We start from the raw sequence: 23,011 nt of genomic DNA on the forward strand, positions 1-23,011 counted from the left end.
TAATTTATATTTTTCATTGTCAGCAGGGTTAACATTTATCCATTACCATTTCTACCTCTCTTCTTATGCTCCCATGTGTTGATTCCACAGGTGGTACGCCACCCAGGGCTGAGCACACAGTGCATCATAAATGAAATACTATCACAAATCAGGGCCTATTTGGAAAATAAATAGCTACCGATTACTGGAGAACAATGAAGGAAAAAGTAATTTACTAAAATATTTCTTTATTTGAATAAGGTCAATGTCATTTCTTGAATTCCAGCTAGCATCAATAATAATCAGAAAACAACAACAACACTTGACAAAATGTTATCCAATTAAAATTAACAGTGGGTAGAAAATTCTTTTAAACTTTAAAAGAAATATATTAAACAGGCAACATACAGATCTAAAAAGTTGCAAGTGGTGATTTCACATTAGATCATATAAATAAAATAATCCCCAATATAATCACTTGTTCATGATCTCCCTGTGAAAAGCACTCGGCAGGAAAAGATATCACATCTGAATATTCACAACTGTCACGTTCTTTACAGACACCGTGTCTCTGCGATGCAGCGGACCTGGCAATCCCTTATTCAAGTAGTTTCTGTTTTCCCCAAGTTATCAAAAAGTACAATTGTCTGAGATAAAATGTCACAAAAATCGCAATCAGGAACGCAAAAAGCTTTAGCAGGCAGACATGAAGATGGCAGTTTTCATGGCTTGACCATGATCTGAAAATGATTTTGTAAGTTTAAAAGTCATCAACTACAGTATGAAGAGCTACAGGCAACAATCTGGGTTTAGTTTGTAGCTGCTACTAACCCAAGAGTTTCAGTAAAAAGAGCATTAAGTAAATTGTGAGTATAAAAGACTCAGTGCACATTGCTAATAATTGACAACAAAAGTTATATTATGTGCTCAGCTTAGCTTTAAGCCAACAAAACAATGCTCATTTTCCTCCACTCCCCTTCTTAGTGGTGCTCAAACATTAGTGTGCTCAGAATCACCCGAGGTGCCTGTTGAAAACAGATTCTGAAGCCAACCCCTGAGTTTGGGTTTGGAATGGAGCCCTGGGATCTGCATACTTAACAAGCACTCCAGGACCCAAAGGTCCATGGACCACACTGTGAGAAACACTGATATCCCTTTAATACGTAACAAAAAAATGGTTTATTGTTTGTGGTTTCATAGGAAAGTTTCCAGCTGCATAAAACATCTAAACAATTAGAACACAAATAGGCACATTAAGTAAGGGTGTCAACCATTATGTAATTGCATTTTTTTAAAAAGTGGCATCATAAGCATGACTTACAGTAAAATTTAAAAATCAATTTTGTTTTAATCCAAGGCACCTGTAAAATACTTGCTGGTGTGAGACAAGTTAACAAATTCAATTATACAAAAACAGTACAAAAATGAAAGAATCCTGGCAGTGACTGATTTTTCCACAGAGCAAATACATTTTTCTTCAGAAATTTGCTCAAGTCAATTGTTTTGAGGAAAATAAAACAAATTTCAATTAATATGATCAACACCTGTGCAAACTGCTTTGCCAAGTAATTTTTAGCAAATTAAATTACTACTAAGTAGATCTTTCATAATAGATGAAAGATGGTCAGAATGACTTTGTTTCTATTAGGATGGTCAGAATGACTCCTCTGGAATTTCAGGCTGACAGTGTACACTGCACAGATTGGTATTCCTCACTAAGTCCAGGCACGTGTGACCTTGGATTTGTAATACTGAATATTTGGAAGCTTTTTATCTCAAGAGGATTTCCCAGTACATAGTCTACAAACTTAAACACTTTTCTGAAGGTATTTTTTTTTTTTTAATGAAATAAGAGTAAATTCTGTGGTGATGATGATGATGTCTTTCAAACATGAATTCAAAATGTTAACACTACGAGGAAAAGCACTAGGGAAGCATTTTCTACGTTGAAGTGACTGAAGTGAGTCAGTAATCATTAGAATATTCTCGTTCAGTGTTCTAGGAGAAATGCTAATATAAAAAGCAATGTTAGGACTGTTTGCATATGTAGCCCAAGTTAGGTATTGATAGCATGTAGAGTTCTTCAGAATCTTTGTATAGATTTTAAGCAGTCAGTTCAATCTGTAAATGACATTTCAGAATAAACTTATGACGGCTTGGAATAATTAAATAGCACTACTTTACAAAACAATGTTATTTTGGACAAATGAAAAGAGATAAAAGTATTTTGAAGCCAGCAAAAATAAGTCTACATCAGCTGTGAAAACAAAATGAAGTGCATTTTATTTTGTTTTAGTCTTTTTTTTTTTTTTAAGTGCATTTTAAAATGTCATTGACAGACTGTTTCAATAATACCCAGGATTCTGTACAAAGTCTACACCAACACCTTCCATTCTGACATTTCAAGGTCAAGCTTACCAACAAGTGCTTCACAATATCCTCAGTTCTGGCACTAAACGAAGAGAATCAGAAGTATTAACTCTATTTCTCAAATTTTGCCTTCAAAAATCTTAACACTGCTCCTGCCCAGCCTCCTTGGATTTACACAAGCATGCAGAGTCGGCAACACCAGGCTGTATGGACTAATGTAAACTAGGACGTCACGTGGGTTTTGTGAACTAAAATATCCTCTGAATGTGCAACCTGAGCTGAATTTACAAGCTGCATAGAAGGGGAGAAGAAATGCAAACATTTTCATGGTACTGAACTGACACTGTTAGAATAAAGACATTCAAGCATATGAGTGATCATGAAATGAACACATTACCAGGCAAAATACCCATAAAAACTATTATCAGAGGAATGCATTCACCTAATTTTTTTTTTTTTTTAGGCAAAGAGCAGCTCTTAATTTCCCCAAAAATTTCCTTTAAAGGTGAAATATATAATTGATATCAGAGGGAAAAATACTTCAATAAACATTATGGAGAATATTATCTAGATCTTAATTCTCTCAGACAACATATTCTTTGATTTCAGAGGGAGTAGTATTAGATTACAGGATTGCAGGGACTGGGCCTTAGAGTAGGAAATTCTGACCTTTAAAAAAGACTGTTACAAAATAATCATGATGAGGAGCTCTTAGACCTCATATTGGGGGGGGGGGGGGGGGGGCAGGAGAGAAGTATGTTTATATTAAATAAAGAAACCTCCAACATCCGGGACTTGGGGGTATCTTTCATATCTGGGGGTTGTCCCATTTTCTGTTATTTCTCCTCTTATTTATCAATATCCTGTTCAGTGGCTATATTCTACTGGCCAGAAATTCAGAGAAATTTAAATAGATTTTATGTACTATGCACAAATTTACATGTGGTTGTCTTTGCGGTCCATTCTTACTGCAAATCAGTGTTTAAAGTTATTTTATACAAAATTTAATAATTTAGCCTATGAAGCAATTTAAATACAGTCCCTCAAAAAGACAACATTTTGTACATACATACATGATGTACACATATGAAAATGGTGGTCAAAAGAATTTTTTGGCAGCTGCTTCTTGCTGAGTCCTAAGGAAAGAGAAAGAAAAAAACAAACAAAGAATTTCTATACACTTTACTTTGGAAAGAAATAGGACTGCTTAAAATTAAAATATACAGTAGCTTTTGAAGTATAAAATACATTAAGTATACATTCTGTACATGCATTCCCATATGAACTGAAATAGACTAGAAATATTTGCTTTGTATAAACCTAATGTATAGGTATTGAAAGTTCTATTATGAACATGGAAAACTTCATTGAGTATTTCAAATTAAACACAAAAATGTTGGGTCAAATTTTAGAGACTTACCTATACATGATATAACCAATGAATAGCACCGTTTGTATCACTACGAATATAACGAAGTGAACCGTAGATAAACATGATGGAAATGGTGGTAGTTCTGGGCATTTTGGTCTTTCATTTGATGGCTATAAGGCAAAGAACTCTCTATTATAATTAGTCAAGTTAGTATTTTAGAAAAAGAAACGTGAAATCTTTATAAAACTCATGGTCTACTGTGTAAATTCAAGTATTCATCCTATAAATATGTTCCATCCCCTTAACTTTCACCACCAAACTTTTTGAAAGAGTAGTTGGCACTGGATGGCTTCCACCTTTCACGGTCCAGTCACTAACTCACTGCCACCTGGCTCCCAGCTTCATCATGTGATAGTAATTTTAGTGTCCCTGAAGGTCAGAGACCAGGCACTCCCAGCTGAGGCTTGCTGTAATGGAGGAATTCTTAATAGCATCACCTTCAACAGGGTAAACCATGTAATTGTCTGAACTAGAACACTTGAGAGCATTCAGTACCACTCTCAAAAGCGCTCTGGTTCAGACAATCACATGGCTACGCTCCCAATGAATTGCTGACAAATCTAATGGTTTTATTGCAGTTCTCAAGCATTTGACATTACTAGTTAGTATTTTGAAAAATGTTTTTTCCCACCCTGGCCGGGTAGGTCAGGTGTTTAGAGCATTGACCCAATATGCCAAGGTTGCAGGGTCGATCCCCAGTCAGGAGCACATACAAAAAGCAGCCGATGAGTGCATAAATCAGTGGAACGATAGATCCATGTTTCTCTCCCCTCCCCACCCCCTGTAAAATCAATAAAATAAAAAAGAAAGAATGTTTCTTTTCCTATTTCCATGAGTATTCCTTCTATTATAAGGAGATAATTAAATATCAGAGACAAATATTCCCTCAAGGTATGAAGACAGAATGGCTTCTAAGATTATTTGTTTTCAATATGCTTACACGTATGGGACAAAGTTCTTCAGTACATATATATAATACCCACAGGGTCAACGTGGTCCTTCCAACTAAGGCTCAAGTGGGGAAAATAATCTCCAACAAAATTAAGGAAGTAGATAATAATGCTTAGGATGAGAGGTAGCAATCAATAAGAAACTACTAAGCCACATTTGGAAAACTGAAGGGGAAGAGGCAAATGCTACCAACATTTGTGAATTTTATAAGGGCTTTTAAAGCCAATAATTAAGAAAAAAAAGTACTAGGGATCTGTCTTCTAATATTGTCTCTTATGCATCTCACATTTTAAAAAAATGTTATTTTTAATATTTCTTGCCAATCTCCAAAAATGTAGGGGGCTTACACTATAAAAAATACCTAATAAACAAAAACAAAGAAGTTTTTAAAAATGAAACAAGACAGGAAAAGTAGCTGAAAAAAAGAAGAATCTTGCTTAGAGAAAGCTGCTATCAGCTTTAGATCTGTACTTCCTTAACATCCGAAAGAGAAATCCGGGTTACCTGGCACAGTCTAGACCAGGGGTCCTCAAACTTTTTAAACAGGGGGCCAGTTCACTGTCCCTCAGACCGTTGGAGGGCCGGACTATGGTTTAAAAAAAACTATGAACAAATTCCTATGCATACTGCACATATCTTATTTTGAAGTAAAAAAACAAAACGGCAAAAACACCCGCATGTGGCCCGCGAGCCGTAGTTTGAGGACGCCTGGTCTAGACAGACTAAGAGTTTGTCAAGAGAGACCTTTATCTTTTCAAAGTTGTTGAGAGATATCATTACTGAAAACAAGAACTATTATTAAAAGAAAACAATCTAAAAAAAAGTCTGAGATTATGGTAGTTCACTATTTGGAATAACAATCAATTTTTAAAAATTCTATTCAATACACTATGGAAGCATGATATAGAAATTACAGACATATGGAACAATTCTATCTAATATTGGGGGGGGGGAGTAGGTTAATAACAATAATAAATACAAAAAAAAAGATAATACAAGAATAAACTGTTTCGAGTACTCACAATGGTAAACCTACTTTTGCCCACCTGTATTCTAAAAGAATATTAACTAAAAAGTTAAAATAGTTTCAGCAGAATAGAATAGAATGTATGTCCTTCCTTTCCTAAAGAAGGCTGGTCATTATGAAGCTAGAAAGAAGAGAGCTCACCGCGTTCCGCAGCACTAGGGACTCTATGTCCCGCTTTACTACGTGAAGGTGCTCTTTGATGTCATTGAAGTGCTGGGTGGCCTCATACACGCCCCCTGCAGACCCAGGATGCTGGATGCTGCTGACTAGCCTGACGGTGTCACTCATGGAATTCCTGGAATAGAAAATCCCTTTAGACAATGGAATCACTGGAAAGATGACTTTTTTCCATCACAGATTTTCAAATGATTAGACACACTTCCAAGCTCAATATTTCAGATAATAAAAACACAGATAGAGAATATAAATATTTTAGAAAACAGAATGATCTCCAACACTGGAAAATTATTTATAAAACTGTAACTTAACATTATGCCTTTATCTTTTACAAAAGGTTATCAAATCATATAACACTAAACAATTTGTGTTAAAACCACTATCATATATGGATATTATATAACATAATGAATTCAAATCTTTCTAGATGTTTAATGCTGGGCAGTAAAAAATTAACCCTGCACACTCCAAAGGTTTTCACTGGCCCTTGACCAGCCCCTGGGAGGTAACCCCTAAGCCCCTGGAATATTCTGCATGGTAAGAGTGTTTTTGTCTACCTGGGGCCTTGGACCCCACCACATAGTTGATGCTAAGGATGTGATTTGCCTGGAGCCTTAGGTGCTATATGAGTTTGATGTCTGGGGGACTGCAGACTGAGTAGTTAAGGTCAGTCACATGGGTGCTTCATGACTAGGTGACTGGCATCTAATACAAATTCCGGACCCCAAGGCTAGGGCGAGCTTCCTCACTGAACATGTCACAGGTCACTCCTGAGAAGAACAAGCACTGTGCATGGGACTCCACTGGGGACAGGAACAACTGAAAGTTTGTACCTGGTTTCTCCAACTCTACCCTACTTAACTTTTTCCTTTGATTTTATCCTATCCTTTTGTTGTTATAAAACAGAACTGTGAGTATAGTAGCTTTTCTGAGTTCTGTGTACTTCTAGCAAATCATAGAACCTAGGGACCTCTTGGGACCCCTAAGTCAAATGTAATTCTGTCTATTTCCCTTGCAATTCTATAAGATAGCCCCAATATCAAATCTACTGCCTCAACTAGAACTCAACTAAAGAGGCATCTGTTTCAAATCTGAAGGAAAAATTGGTTGATTAGCATATTGAGCAATGGTGTGGTAGTCTTCAATGTGTCATCTTTTTGAAGGGTAATTTTGACTTTATACAACATTTCACCTTACACACACTGACTTCAGAATATAATCTCCATGTAAAGTGTGATTCCACTATTCAGATGCAAGATCAAGACGACCACTGAGAGCTTCAGTGGTGGGCTGGGTCATAGGGCTTGAGGAGAGTGGTGAGTCTCTTGAAGGAGATGTGATGATCAAGAATGAAGAAAGAATGCTAAGCAGCTTAAGTATTATATCACAGGGATAGGCTGAAGGTACAGAAGAGGATAATTAAGAGCAATCCAAAAGAATATGTGAACATGTTGTGAAAAGTCTAGCACGGTAGCTAGAATGCAATAGGTACACAATAATGAGGTAAACATGAAATGCTAAATGCTGTCTACTCACCAAAAAGAGCACTTAATACTTTCAATTCAACATTTAAAATATATAACCAATTAACAAAGGACACAAGCTACCACATACAAATGGCAAAGCTCAAAAAACATTTGTAACTCTGTCCACTGGAAAGGCCTAGAAGCAATGATGATCCAGTAGCAATAAGCACTTGACTGCCTATAATCAACATTGCCCAGGGCTCCAAAGAAAAATGCCTTTTGCCATTTCTCTTTCCAGAAATGTACAAGAAAAACCTGGAAAGACTTACACGGGAAAGGAAGGAAGCTACCCAAGACCACTGGGGCTGTGTTAAAAGGACACTGAAGCTAACTTGAAGGGGGCACTAGTGGCAAAAGATGGGACAATTTGAACATCGTATACAATAAAAGCCTAATATGCTAAGTGTCCGGTCGTCCTGTGGTCCGTATAACCAATCAAAGCGTAATATGTAAATGATATGCTAAGGCTACTCAACTGCTCACTATGACATGCACTGACTACCAGGAGGCAGAGAGTCGACTGGTAGGTTAGCTTGCTGCTGGGGTCTGGCCAATTGGGACTGAGCGATCGGGACTGAGGGAGATGGGCTGGACACACCCCTGGAGTCCTCCCACAGTCCTTCCCTGGCTGGCCAACCTCCCGCATCCCTCCCTGGCCACGATAGTGCCCTGGTGGGGTCCCTCGGCCTGGCCTGCACCCTCTCGCAATCCGGGACCCCTCAGGGGATGTCGTGGATGTCGGAGAGCCGGTTTCGGCCTAATCCCACTCAACGCAGGAGCTGCTCCCTGGTGATCAGTGCGCTCACACAGGGGGAGCGCTGCTCAGCCAGAAGCTGGGCTCATGGCTGGCGAGCACAGCAGGCCTAAGCCAGCAGTTGGACATCCCCCAAGGGCTCCCGGACTGCAAGAGGGTGCAGGCCAGGCTGAGGGACTCCCCACCCCCGCGCCCAGTGCAGGAATTTTGTGCACCGGGCCTCTAGTTAGTTATAAAGACTAGTGGCTCAAAACAGCAAAACATGTTAAAATCCATGAGTTGAAAAAAAACACCCACCCCTCACTACCTCATCACTTAACCTTGGAGATTGCCAGTGAACTGACTTATTATCCTGAAAAAATGGTAAGGAGAAAGAATCAAGTATTTATTCTGCCTTTCCGGAACTAGCTCAGGATAAAAAGTGATGGTGGATATTCTTCTATTTAAATGGAGAGGGAATTTTAGAATGGGAGTGTCACCCTTCCTCAACCTCTGATGAAATGATGGATTCAGGTGAGGGCCATCAACAGCTACTAAAACTTAGACTAGTTGATAAGGCATTTTATCATGAATGGCTCAGGCTGACAACATCAGGTTATTAATAACTGTTGAAAGTGGATAACAGAGTTGAAAATTTTTATAAGGCTTTATGTATTAGAAATAACATTTAAAAATGAAGAGATAATGAGAGTTAATTCTGACTCTATTTTCATATTGTGATCTTTTATCATTCAGGGCCTTTTTGTTTTCTCTTTTTGTATACCGAAGGGGGTTGAACTCCATGTTTCTGCTGAAACTATAATTCTATGATTCCCTAAGAAAATGAAAATCCATAAAGACACAAACACACTCACCATAAAAGGCAGATATTTTCTATCTCTTTAAATTTTTTTTGGAAACTTAATTCTGAAGAAAAAGCTCTACAGGACAAATTCAGAAATTTGAGTTCAGTTTTTACACTAACTTATTGTATACATGACATTTGGTCTCAGTAAGTGGGAGTTTATAAGGACTGCTAATTACCCTAAGTAAGTGCTTTCATGGACAATACAAACAGATGGCTAGGATTTACTAAGCACTAACTGAATCTTAAGATGTTCTTAGCATTATGTTCAGTAAGGTAAGCAAAGCATGAAAAGAATATCTAGAGTGTGCTACCATCCATATAAGAAAGAAGAAAACCTAAGAAAACACACATGTGCAGAAGAAGTGCAGGAAGAGCAAACAAGAAATTAATTGGATGGGTCACCAACAAGGGTGGGTGTGAAAGGGCTGAAAAGAAGGGAAAAATGGGAAAGAGGTAGTAGTGATGAAGAGGGAATGATACGTCAATGAATATCTTTTTGGCTCTTAGAACCATGTATTCATTTACCATTCATATACCCAAAATATAAACAATTAAAATCAACCAGATGTAGGAGGAATACAACCACTAACAAAAAGCCTATCTGTATTATAAACAAATATCATAAACATACGAAGAGAGTGGGGAAGAGGAGAATTAAACTAGATACTGTAAGGCTAGAGGCAAAAGAAACTTTATATATATCCATCAGTAAATGTGTTTCTCACACGGATATGTGTTAATTTGAAACCACTTATGTGCACACTAAAATTAAATCAATTAAGTAAATATAACATAGATACTAAGAACCTGTTGGAGAAAGAATGTTCAAACAGGAAAAGGAGAAAGGCTAAAACCAACCCTGTACTATTCATTCTAGTCCAGTCCAATCCAACTAGACTCCTAAGTATTCACATAATCCCATGGTTTTTTTAATATAAACTAGTGGCCCGGTGCACAAAATTCATGTGTGTGTGTGGGGTGTCCCTCAGCCTGGCCTGCACCCTCTCCAATCTGGGACCCTTGAAGGATGTCCTACTGCCGGTTTACAGGGATCAGGCCATGGGGTTGTGGCCAGCCTGGGTGAGGGGCTGAGGGCTGTTTTCAGGCTGGCCACAGCTCCTTCAGGGTGGGGGTCCCCACTGGGGTGCCTGGCCAGCCCGGGTGAGGGGCTGATGGTTGTTTGCAGACTGGCCAAGCCCCCCAGCAGGGACCCTCACCCCATGGGGGTGTGGCCAGCCTGGGTGAGGGGCTGAAGGCTGTTTTCAGGCTGGCCACACCCCCTGGTGACCCAAGCTCCCAGTCCCTCCTTTTTTTCAGCGCCTCCTTGAGCGGAGGCCAGGGCCGGCTGGAAGCAGGTATCTGGGATTTAATTTATCTTCTATAATTGAAACTTTGTAGCCTTGAGCGGAGGCCAGGGCTGGCCAGGGTGTTTGGCTTCCTCCATCACCGGGGGTAACCCAAGCCTCCTGCTCACTCCAGCTCTGTGGCCGCTGCCATCTTTGTTGGGTTAATTGCATACTCACTCTGATTGGCTGGTGGGCATAGCGGAGGGACGGTCAATTTGCATGTTTCTCTTTTATTAGTGTAGATTGATGGATACAAAAATAGAGAAATGTGTACATGTGTGGATTAGTATATGTTCATCTATTCCCTGAGAGGGCCTAGAATCAATGGCATGCCAGTAGTAATGAGCACACCTAGTGCCCAGATCTTGGTTCCTAAAAATACCTTTCTCCAATAAAAGGAACCAGGTCTCAATGGAGAACTGGTTGGTTCTAGAGCTGGAGCAGAGAAAATACAAGATTTGCCTGAAACAGAGTGTGGTATCAGAAAGTAAAGAGATGCATACAAAATGATGGGGGCTTGTTGAAAGAACACAAAAGCCAACATGGAGAGGCTTCTAATGACCAGAGCTGGGACAATTTGAATAACAAAATAAATAATGATAGTATTGGATTATAACCCTTAGAATAAATATTCATGAGTCCATACTGATATAAATAATTGATTAAATAAATAAATGGGGGAGGAGGAATAGCTAGTCCGTACAGAATTCCAATAAATAAATGTAGAAGAAATGATGGAAATAGAAAAATCAGCATTTGGTAAATACCACATTCTTGTTTCAGGCAAGACATCAATGATGCTAAAATCAATGAGCAAAAGTTTAAAGTGAAACAGGATATTTATAGTCTCAAAGTATCTTTCCTACAATATTTATTAACCACCAAGGGAAAGACTGTAACTTTAATGAAGAGAAACTGTGAAGAAACCATCACTTGTTGGCAAGTGATCACAGCCAACATTAGTAGTAATAAGACATTCGGATATCATGAACATGATACACTGTTGTATTCTTGTAAAAAAAAAAGCAGAACCTCCACCCAATCATGAGTAGATAACAATAAACCCAAACTGAGGAACAATAAACCAAATAACTGATCAATGCTCTTGGAATTTGTATGATCATGAAAGACAAAAATGAGTTATTTCAGACTGTAGAAGTCTAAACAGAAATAACTAAATGCCTTGTGAGATACTGGAACAGAAAAAAGGCATTAGTGGAAAACTAGTGAAATCTGATTAAGCTCATTAGTTAATAGTACTGTACCAATGTTAGTTTCTTGGTTCTGATAATTATACTATGTTTATGTAAGATGTTAACATTAGGGGAAGATGGGTAGGGGATATATGGAAAGTGTACTATTTTTGAAACTTCTGAAGTCTAAAATTAGCTAAAAATAAAGATTTAAACAATTTTTACATGAACCAGTCTATTTCTAAAAGTATTTAACTATTCATTTAGAATCATATATATTTTAATCATGAGTTAACAACTTGAAGATTTTTTAAAATGCTAAACAGTACAACTGAAAGAAATAAAAATTTGCTGTTAAAGTTGGGTTGCTTTTAATGTCTAGGTATTTGAGTTTCACCTTCTATTCAACCTAATCCTGTTTAATTTTCTAATACTAAAGAACTCATCTTGACATTCCTGTTTGTCAAAGGTTGTACTGGTTGGGGCAGTGCTCTAAAGTATTAGCTTATGAAACATGACATTTTGGCTGTTTCTCTGCTCCTGGTATTGAAAGCTGTTAATTATTTGTATAAGTGGATCCTTTGTAGAAACTTATCATTCATTGTAATAAGGACACAGTATCTCTTCTCTGCTCCAACTCTTTGTCCAGTCTCTTAGGATACAAGATGGAATGAAAAAGAGATAGTCACACATAGCATATTTCCTTCAAAATGCTTTCATTCCAGTGTAAGTTCTTGCATCAGGTATGCTTGTACTTCAATCCTACAATGGTATGCATGCTTACTGCCCTAGTAGTTTTCAAAGGGTTGTTATATTCTACCCATATTCTTTTTATGTATGACGAGGTCTGCCTTGTGTCAAGTAACTAGGACAAACTTATTTTTTTAAAGATGCTACAGCATTTTTTTCTTATCTAGCTTAGAACAATTAAAAAATTTAGATGTTTGTAGTTTCTAAGTGTCAAAAGTTCCTGTATTTTACATTAACTTTAGTATTTATAAAATGAATCTTGAATGTGATTCTTACCCTCATGCAGGAACCTTAATAATGTGCCTGGATATTTAGAGAAGTCACAAATTTAGGATAAAAATAGCACCTAACACTAAGACATTACTATTATATACTTACTTCATTTCATTTATGTGTCTCAGAACCTCATGCTGAGTGTTCACAATGGTATCCAGTTCTTGCTGAGAGATCTGGAGGAAAAACAAAATATGAGCAACCAGCTCAATAATCCACATTCTATAGGAACATACAGCACAGTAGCCTCTCTTTTCTACCTCTTCTCCCATCAGGCCAACTAACTAGGGCATATCTGCATATTTCAAAGCTCACCTGTCCATGATGCCCTGGGATTCCTGCTCCTCTTTTAGAGATCTCTTCTGTCAAGGAAGAGACATATTTTCTCTGTTCATCAAGAATCATATCTAACTGTCGGTTCAGCTGCTTGATTTCAAGATGAATACGATTCTGTCCTTCAAAGACTTGTCTCAGCTCACGATCTCCTACACTCTCAAATATTTCATCTGCTGAAATGGAAATTACAAATTAAAATTATTAGAATCACTTATGCACATGTAGTTTTCAAAATACGGTAAGTGACCAAGGTATCAATATATATTAAAATTAGAACATCACCAACATAGTGGTATAATGGTATAATCTCCCTCATAGTGAATATGCAGATAATTTCAATCATGATTAAATTATTATTTGTTTTTGTCATGTCTGGTGGTTGAACATTTATTGTAAATTCAGTCTGACTTTTTTCACCTAAAAATCATTTTCTCTTTCAAATGTACTGTGAGATTCTATTTATAAGAATGGGCAGAACTAATTTATGTTAATAAAATCAGAATAGTGGTTGCCTCTATGGAGAGGATTTGACTTGAAAAAGACACGAGGGAACTTTCTGGGTGATATTCTGTGTACTGATCTGGTGATGGTGAAATGGGTATTCACATCTTGTCAAAATTCATCAAACTATACTCTTAAAATTTGTGCGTAAGATTAAAAAATGGAGGGAAAAAGACCTGGTTTTCCTTTTATACCTGACCATACTGAAAATAGTTTCATCCACATGTTACAATAAGCTTCACGATATGCTCACTAAACATGTGATACTTAAAACAAATCCGAGGAAAGAGTAAAATTTATATCTTATTTTTAACTTAAGTGTGAATCATACTGTTGGTCACTTGGGAATCACACACTACAAACAGTTCAATTGTGCTGATGGGGAACAATTCAGAGAGCAAAAGTTAGCAAATAAAGTCATTCTATTTGGCCTTGACATGTTTTATTTTTGATATGTAGCACACTTAGGTTCTTAATTAAGTGGCTTAGACAAGTATTTTAAAATTTTCAACCTTTAAAGTCCAGAATTCGGTTGCATAGTAAGGGGAAGAGAGCTAGACAATCATTTCACACTACTCTCCCAATAGTTTAGTTTTCAAGTATTATCTCTGTATAAATAAGGTAATTGTGTGCCACTAAGAGGCAAGAAATCAACTTTAGCCAATTTCCTTCAACAAATATTTATTGAGTTTCAACTACTAGGTCAGCAGGGTTGCTTTTTAGGTTTAGGGGACACAGCAGTGAAAACAACAACGTTCCTGCCCTCATGGGGCTTACACTGCACTGGGTCACTGCTTATCTATGGCACCGCTGGAGTCCTTGCTGCCCACTGCACTACATCACTGTGACTGGTGAAAACATCAATCCCCAAAACCTTTAAAAACGGAAGATTTGCTTCAAGATTATTTCCGGAAATGACTTGGCAGGTGCCAGGTAAGAGAGGATGAGAGGAATGCAAGTGTTTGGGCACACACAGGCCACCACCAATGCTGCAGTCCTGAGGACAGCTTCGCTACAACTCACCAGGTTGCCCTTGAAGGTCAGGGTGGCCTTTCTGAAATTCCTCTTTTTTTTTATCCAGTTCTTGTTGAAAGTGCTCAAATTCCTCCTGATATTTTTCTTTTTCTTTTTCTGAAATTTCTTTATCTGGTGTAGGCTTTTTTGGAATTTAAGAACAAATCATTAAAAAAAAATTTAAGAAAACAATAAACCTCAATATATGTCCTTTTCTCATTTTAACTACTCCACCACTAGTTGAAAGGTTAACATGAAAATGTTAATTTATTGTTGCTACTAATAATTCCAACAAAAAATACTAACAGCCAATCCCATTCATCGAGAGCTTGCCAGAAGTACATTGCTTTATTTAGTGCTTACAGAGGTCCCGAGATAGCCAATACAAACACCTCAGTTTACCAGCGAAGAAATGTGAAGTAACTCGCAGAAGGTCAGATGGCAATAATTGGCAGAATCAAGAGCCAAACCTAAGTCAGTCTCCCCAAGTTTTCAGGTTACAATTTTCTCTTTAATCTGACTGCCTATCTAGATCTAACCTGAAAATAAATTTTTGAAAACCTGTTTATACTTACTGGCTCTTTCCCAGGCTCAGTCAATTGGAAAGTCAGAAAAGAAAGGACATCATGGTCATCTATAAATTAAAAAAAAATTGGAAAAAGTTCCATAACAGGTTATTTTTATGGTTGTAAATCTGTAGATAGTTATTGCTTTTAAAAAATAATAATCAGTAAGGGAAATAAAAATTAGCTCTAATTTGGTAAATGCAATGGTGTTCTATGAGCTTAGACAAAAATTCACCAGAAAAATTTACATTAGAAATAAGCGAAATTCACTCTCTTCAATCCTAAACCAGAACATTTAGCAGTGTTTAAAATAAAACAGATGTTTAATAGATGTCTAATAAGGGAATGAACAAACAAATGAAGGGTCAAATCAAGCCCAAACTCCTAACCCTGGCACCAACATCCTACCATATTTTCCTATAAACCTTCATGGACTATATGTCCCGGTCAAGTAAGACAAAATCCTGTCCTACACTTTTCCTGTACCTGTCTCTACCTACCTGTCTTATAGCACTTACCACTTTGTGCTTTACTTTCTATTTATAACCCTGACACTGGTGTCCTGGTTTACAGGGAGTATCCTGATTTATCCACGTTGTCCTGGCATTACTAAGAGCATCTCCTTTTACTCTCAAAGCATCCCAATTTAGATAATATGATTCCTCTATACAGCATGCATATTTGTTTCCCACACACAGAAGATATTAACTATTTTATTTTATATAAAAAATAAAATTAATTTCAAGCTGTTTAAGCTGAAAACAGGGACCTAACAGATCAAACCTCCTAAGATTGAACTGAAATGCCAATCCTGGCTTGTCACATCCACAAAGTAAGAGCAATTAATTCCAACTGTGCAGCAATCTTGAAGCTTTCTGCCACTGTGATGGAGATCTAGATAGGCAGCCAGATTAAAGAGAAAACGGTAATAGTACAGTGTAGGTTAGGTAACTTTAGGAGCAGTCATGCAATGAAATAGAGCCCTGGACTCAGAGGAGTCAGAAATACAAACCAAGTCCTGCCTAGATCTGACCGTTACTGGCCATGTGATCTTTAGAAAGTCCTTTAATTTAAGATTTGGTAAACTCATTTAAAATCAGGTAAAAATCTATCATCTTTCTCTCCCTCCTTGTGTTGCTGTAAGGAACAATTCATATATTTGAAAATAATAAAAATATTGTATAACGTACCATATAAACCAGATGGTATTAATGTCTATTTATGATCAAACATGGAAAAAAAAGGTAAATATATCTTATTTAACATTTAGTCCTCAATAATACTTCCTCAGGATACCAAATTCATGTAAATGTGTAGTGACACCTTTCGGGATCCTAAAACATTAGGCAATTAACCTTTATAGCTTCAACTTTAAATGTCTCCTTCACTATGAAACGGCACCCGCACCGAAGCTCTAACTTACATCAGTGTATGTAGCCCCAGCCAACTGTATTCCTGCAGACTCTAAGTAGAGAATAAGCAGTCCCAAGAAACCAAAAGACTGGCCCTGTTGCCTATGGGAAGCTTACACCTAGTCTTAAAGGTTAAAAGTAAACAAGTCTACACATCTCCAAAATATACTATTTCCAACAAAACTCAATTCACAAACTTTTAATGTTAAAGATGGCAAGATTTACCTGCAAGACCTCCAGTTGCAGCCGATATTCCAAAATGTCCTTGTGCAGGGATAATCATATTTTCCACTTTGGCACAAAATTCATAATCATTTTTATCTGGTGTGAAGCCATTATTGATCATTACCTAGAGAGACATACAGTAGCTACAGCTTTTACAACAGACATTGTAAAAGGGATTTCAAGTAGTCAATTTATGTCTAATATATAGTTGATCTTTATATTTGGTCTAATAACCAATAGTCAAAAAGTTATCAGCTTCCTCTCACTATTATGAAGGGTAATCCCTTGTCTATTAAAAAAAAACCTCACTTATTTTTGGTAATTATTTCACTTAAGAAAATGGCTTTTGCCCTACTATGTGCCAAGGCTTACGGAGAAAAATGTGATAATTTCCCATGAAAATCTTTCTAAAATAGAATATGGTTCACCTTTTTTCAAGAATTCGAAGGGAACCATGATTTCTTTGAATGGTTCACACAAAAGAGGGATCAGACTTGTTCTGAAACCCCAGTGACAGAGCTCAAAAGAACAGGTTGCATTTACAACTTTTACCATAGCTAGTTGAAAATTAGATAGATTACCTTATTAGCAAATAGTGAGCTCCTCATTAAATTAGGAAGGTAATTGGACTGTCATTTGGTTAGCAGAAAAACAGAAGTGACAGAAGTCATACTGACAAAAACGATGGAAAATGAAAACACTAAAAAGACACTATTTTTGAAGTAATGACATGAGATGTCTTAAAGGAATCCTGGGATTCTAAGCACAGGAATCAACCTGACACATGAGTACTCTTCTCATGACCCAAATCAAGGAGTAGTCAGCCTTCTCAAAACCCTTGGGCTCGGAGAAACCAAGATGGCGGCATAAGGTAAACACCTAACTGTTGCCTACCACAACAATTTTGAAACTACAACTGGAAAACAGAGCGCACACTGTCCAGAACCACCGGAAAGCTGGCAGAGTGGAAAACCTACAACTAGAGAAAAACAGAGAGGGGGACGCTGAGCCTCAGGAGCTGTGGATGTGCGGAGATCCGTGAGCGCGGAAAGGGCGGGCGGCTGAATACGCGGCAGGCTTGCTCGCGGCGCGGAGAGAGAGGGCAGCAGACGCTGCGTGGCTAGCTTTCTCATTTGGGAGAAAAACAAAACCCCCAACTGCACTGAAATCCAGCTGCGGTCGGGGAGAAACTGGTCTGTTTGGCAGCGGACCAGGCTCGAAAGCTGCCTTCTCTCAGAGGCGCGCAGCCATTAATTTGGGCACGGAGAAACCTGCCCTCTTGGGGTGGCGCAGACGGAAACCAAGTTTGTCTGCGCCATTCTGAGACTCCGCCCATCCAAGCTGAGCACAGCCCTCCCAGTGACTGGATTTCTCGTTCGGGAGAAAAATAAAACCCCCTACTGCACTGAAATCCAGCTGCGATCGGGGAGAAACTGGTCTGTTAGGCAGCGGGAGAGGCTCGAAAGCTGCCTTCTCTCAGAGGCGTGCAGCCATTAATTCGGGCACGGAGAAACCGCCCCTCTTAGGGCGGAGCGGACGGGAAACCAAAGCTTGTCTGCGCCACCCTGAGACTCCGCCCCATCCAAGCTGAGCACAGAAGCTCTCCCAGCGGAGACACTGCTGATCCTCACAGCCAACTGGCTTGGAGATCAATTCCCCCCAGTGAAACCAACAATCCCAACCACTCTGAACTCCAGTTTCTGGGGACACGCGGGGGACCCAGACGCCTACGGGACTCTCGGCCATCGGTCGGAGAGTGAGAGTGACTTTTCTGTCGGTGTGGACGACACCAGATTTCAACCACTCTCATAAGGGACACATTCAAGAGGCAGACTCAGTGAGCACCAAAGCCCTACTGTGTCTCCAGCACAGCAATTCTTCCGTTATAGACACAGCAGGCCCTCACAACCAATTGGACCGTAGGTCAATTCCTCCCAGTGTACCAACAGCAATCAGGGCTTTTAACTACACCAAGACTTTCCACTCAGCCCACAAAGGGGAGTACCAAGAGCGACCACCTAGGGTGATAGGGGAAGCTGAGCTACCGGCCCCTATAGGTCACCGACCACACAAAGCCACTCCATCAACACAGGGAGGCAGCCAAAATGTGGAGACATCGCAGTATGTCACAAGTAGGAGAGATAGATGAAAGCAAACTAATGGACGACACAGTGTTCAGAACCATATTTATAAGGTTACTCAAGAATCTTCTAAAAACCGCTGAGAAACTTGAAGAGACCTTCAAGGACCTTAATGAGAATACCAAAAAATGGAAAAGGACCAGTCAGAAATTATGCATACACTGTCTGAAATAAAGAATATACAGAGTAGACTACCGCACCCGAAGAGTCAAACCAAAGATCTGGAATATGAGAAAGAAAAAAACACCCAACCAGAGAGGCGGAAAGAAAGAAGAATCCAAAAGTGTGAGGATAGCATAAGGAGCCTCTAGGATGGCTTTAAGCGTACCAATATCCGAATTTTTGGGGTGCCAGAAGAGAGAGAGCAAGATACTGAAAACCTATTTGAAGAAATAATGACAGAAAACTTCCCCCACCTGGTGAAAGAAATAGACATACAAGTTCAGGAAGCGCACAGAACCCCAAACAAGAGGAATCCAAAGAGGAACACACCAAGACACATCATAATTAAAATGCCAAGGGCAAAAGACAAAGAGAGAATCTTACAAGCAGCAAGAGAAAAACAGTTAGTTACCTACAAGGGAGCACCCATACGACTGTCAGCTGATTTCTCAACAGAAACTATGCAGGCCAGACGGGAATGGCAAGAAATATTCAAAGTGATGAATAGCAAGAACCTACAACCAAGACTACTCTACCCAGCAAAGTTATCATTCAGAATTGAAGGGCAGATAAAGAGCTTCACAGATAAGAAAAAGCTAAAGGAGTTCATCACCACCAAACCAGTATTATATGAAATGCTGAAAGGTATTCTTTAAAAAGAGGAAAAAGAAGAAAAAAGTAAAGATAAAAATTATGAACAACAAATATCTATCAACAAGTGATTCTAAAAATCAAGTGAATTCAAAATCTGAGGAACAGAATAAACTGGTGAACATAATAGAATCAGAGGCATAGAATGGGAGTGGATTGATAATTCTCAGGGGGAAGGGGGGGTCTGTGTGGGGGGTATGGGAAGAGACTGGACAAAAATCATACACCTATGGATAAGGACAATGGGGGGGGGGGAGGGAACCGGGTGATGGGGAGATCTGGGGGGAAAAAAGGAGAAACAATTGTAATAATCTGAACAATAAAGATTTATTTAAATTAAAAAAAAAACAAAAACCCTTGGGCTCCAGAAACTCCATCACCAGCCTCACCCAAATAAGAGTCACTGAGGTTAAGAGTGGAAGCATTATATAGAACTTTTAAAAATATATCCTATATAATAAAGAGGTAATATGCAAATTGACCCTCACACCCTCGTGTCATCACAAGATGGCCACCTGCACATTGTCACAAGATGGCTGGCCAGGGAGGGCAGTTGGGGGGGGGGGGGCAGCGACCAGACCTGCAGGGGAGGACAGTTGGGGGCGATCAGGCTGGCAGGGGAGGGCAGTTGGGGGCAATCGGGCCGGCAGGGGAGTAGTTAGGTGTCAATCAGGCCAGCAGGGGAGCGGTTTGGGGGCGATCAGGTTGGCAGGCAGAAGTGGTTAGGGGCAATCAGGTAGGCAAGTGGTTAGGAGCCAGCAGTCCTGGATTGTGAGAGGGATGTCCGACTGCCAGTTTAGGCCCGATCCCACAGGGGACATCTCCCGAGGGGTCCCAGATTGGAGAGGGTGCAGGCTGGGCTGAGGGACAACCCCCCCCCCCCAGTGCACGAATTTCGTGCATTGGGCCTCTAATACATATATATTTTTATTGATTTCAGAGAGGAAGGGAGAGGGAGAGAGATAGAAACATCAATGATGAGAGAGAATCATTGATCGGTTGCCTCCTGCATGCCCCCTTCTGGAGACCAAACCTGCAACCTGGGCAGTGCCCTTGACTGGAATCGAACCCAGGACCCTTCAGTCCACAGGCCGACGCTCTATCCACTGAGCCAAACTAGCTAGGGCAGCATTATATGGAACTTGACCTTTCATATTGACAAGTATCTTGCCAAAAATTTTGGACAGAATATTGTAAAATTTCCCTGGAGGACCTAATCTTTACCACCACTGACAGAACTTAGCTAAACTAGGCCTTCCTACTCCCCCTCAAACAGAAACAAGTTGCCACTCTTGGCTAGTTAATGGTACCACTAAGTTGTACAAATTCAGGAACTACCTCTGACTCCACAACTGCATTCACCCTTCCACCCCAAGCAAACTAGTAGTAAGTGCTATAGTCTGTTTCTACCTCCTAATCATTCTTCTTAATTCAGACCACAAGCACAGTCTTATAGTTAAGAGGCTGCTGGGTTCAAATCAGTTCTGCTACTTATTTGGTATGACACCATCTAAACTTCTTAAAACCTCCCATATTCAACTTCCCCATGTAACTGGCGGTGCCCACCCCATAAGGCTGTTAGAAAGAATGAGAAACTGCATGTAAAGTATCAAGTACAGGGCATGACACATTAAGTCAATGAGTCTAAATGATTGTATCTTTTGCTCCTTTCACAAATACCATAATAAGAACACTACTGCCTAAGTCTTCTTCCTAAATTGCAAATCTGATCATTTCATTTTCTTCTTAAAACTCTTTAAACCAAGCATGTCAACGAGGCATGCTTGCTTTAAACTGTTTCTTATGATATAAACAACACGAGACCTGAAGAACTTGTTTAAGCTACACTCTTGATCCATTAAGGCAGCGGTCACCAACCTTTCGGACCTCACGGACCACCAGTGGTCCACGGACCACCTGTTGGCGACCGCTGCTTTAAGGGGTATCTGTGTTGTAGCAATCACCACACAGCATAGTAATGCACACAAGTGTCTCCTGCATTAGACTATAAGCTCTTTGGAGAAAATGATCTTTGCCTTACTTATATTTGTATCCTGAAGGCTTGGATATGCATATAACGTGTGGCACATAATAGGATGCTTAAATATTTACTGACTAAATGCAAACCTAGAGGCCGGGTTTTACAACACATGACCACTTTCATCAAGCTTTGAAACCACTTCTGTTTTCTCATATTAACATTGATGAGTACATGAACAATACCCAAATTTAAATGCATTTAATTTATATCAAAGATTCAAAATTAAAAGTCATACAAGAATACTGTTCATTTGATTATTACTAAACACATGGTACTTACTGTCAATGTTTTCTGGTAATATATAATCTTTGCCCGGACAGGATAGGGTTTATTACGAAAATCCCTCTGGCAAGTTGCTAAAGCTTGATTAGCACCATCACTAAAGTACGAGGGAAAGGAAAACAAAAAGAAACTTAAGCTTTTCAATATTTAAAAACTCATATTTAAAATAATTCATATCTAGAAAGATTAAAATAGTATTAAGTTAAGACAAAGTCTCTGGATAACATGAGGAGCCACTGTTAGCATGTACTGATAGTGAGAGCAAAGAGATACTACTCTTCAATGTTAGGTTGGGACGAAGTCCTCACCCTAGTGCAGAATCAGAATCACAAGAAGGTCTGGCACCTTTATTTAAATACCTCCACAGGCCCTACCAGTGTAGCTCAATGGTTGAGCGTCAACCTATGACTCTGGAGATCAGGAATCGATTCCAGTCAGGACACATGCCTGCGTTCTGAGTTTGATCTATCTCCATTAGGAGGTGTACAGGAGGCAGTCAATGATTCTCTCTCATCATTGATGTTTCTATCTCTCTCTCTCTCCCTCTCCCTTCCTCTCTGAAATCAATAAAAATATATATTAAAAAATTATAAATAGCTCCACAGGTATCTACCAAAGTAAAAAAATCACTAAGGTAGGTAACAGTAAACTGGAATGTAGACGAATAATTTTTCTTACAATTTCATTGACTAGCTAGAAGGTAATTCCTCCCATAACAAACATGTAGAATTAAAAAATGTAGGTACCTAATTCCCACACATTACAAATACACTAAATACTTAGAAGCTTTGTAGCCCCCCCCCCCCCCCCCCCCCGCGCCAAGAATCTTAAAATATAGCAATTCTAAGGTGGAAGAAGGTGGCATAAATTTCTTAGTCGTTATTTTAGTCAAGGTTCCAAACCTTATTTTTGAAAGATCAAAGATCCCTTTTAATAAAAACAAACAAACATGATAAATGGCATCACTGAGAGCCAAGAACAATTCATTAACTTTTAAAAGTATTATATAGCCCTGGCCAAGTAGCTTCAGTTGGCTTACAGCAAGGGAGGGGGAC

At 39.0% G+C, this 23,011-nt stretch overlaps 1 protein-coding gene across 2 annotated transcripts in view; it reads right to left on the reverse strand.

The window, feature by feature from the left end:
* Nucleotides 1-207: 207 nt before the first annotated feature.
* The window catches only part of LMAN1 (lectin, mannose binding 1), a 28,562-nt gene continuing 5,758 nt past the window's right edge, over nucleotides 208-23,011 (reverse strand). The window contains exons 5-13 of one of the 2 annotated variants that reach the window (XM_079783558.1): nucleotides 21,954-22,053; nucleotides 16,680-16,803; nucleotides 15,052-15,110; nucleotides 14,486-14,618; nucleotides 12,941-13,131; nucleotides 12,731-12,801; nucleotides 5,901-6,054; nucleotides 3,770-3,891; nucleotides 208-3,485 (exon numbers count right to left, since the gene is read on the reverse strand). In XM_079783558.1, the coding sequence (XP_079639684.1) occupies nucleotides 3,449-3,485; nucleotides 3,770-3,891; nucleotides 5,901-6,054; nucleotides 12,731-12,801; nucleotides 12,941-13,131; nucleotides 14,486-14,618; nucleotides 15,052-15,110; nucleotides 16,680-16,803; nucleotides 21,954-22,053 (991 nt within the window). In that variant the 3' untranslated portion in view covers nucleotides 208-3,448. Of the gene's footprint in view, nucleotides 3,486-3,769; nucleotides 3,892-5,900; nucleotides 6,055-12,730; nucleotides 12,802-12,940; nucleotides 13,135-14,485; nucleotides 14,619-15,051; nucleotides 15,111-16,679; nucleotides 16,804-21,953; nucleotides 22,054-23,011 lie in introns of both variants that reach the window. The other variant, XM_079783557.1, reaches the window with a different exon arrangement.

The sequence above is a fragment of the Cnephaeus nilssonii genome (genome assembly GCF_951640355.1).
Source record: "Cnephaeus nilssonii genome assembly, chromosome: 11".
In the NCBI taxonomy this organism is placed as follows: Eukaryota; Metazoa; Chordata; class Mammalia; order Chiroptera; family Vespertilionidae; genus Cnephaeus; species Cnephaeus nilssonii.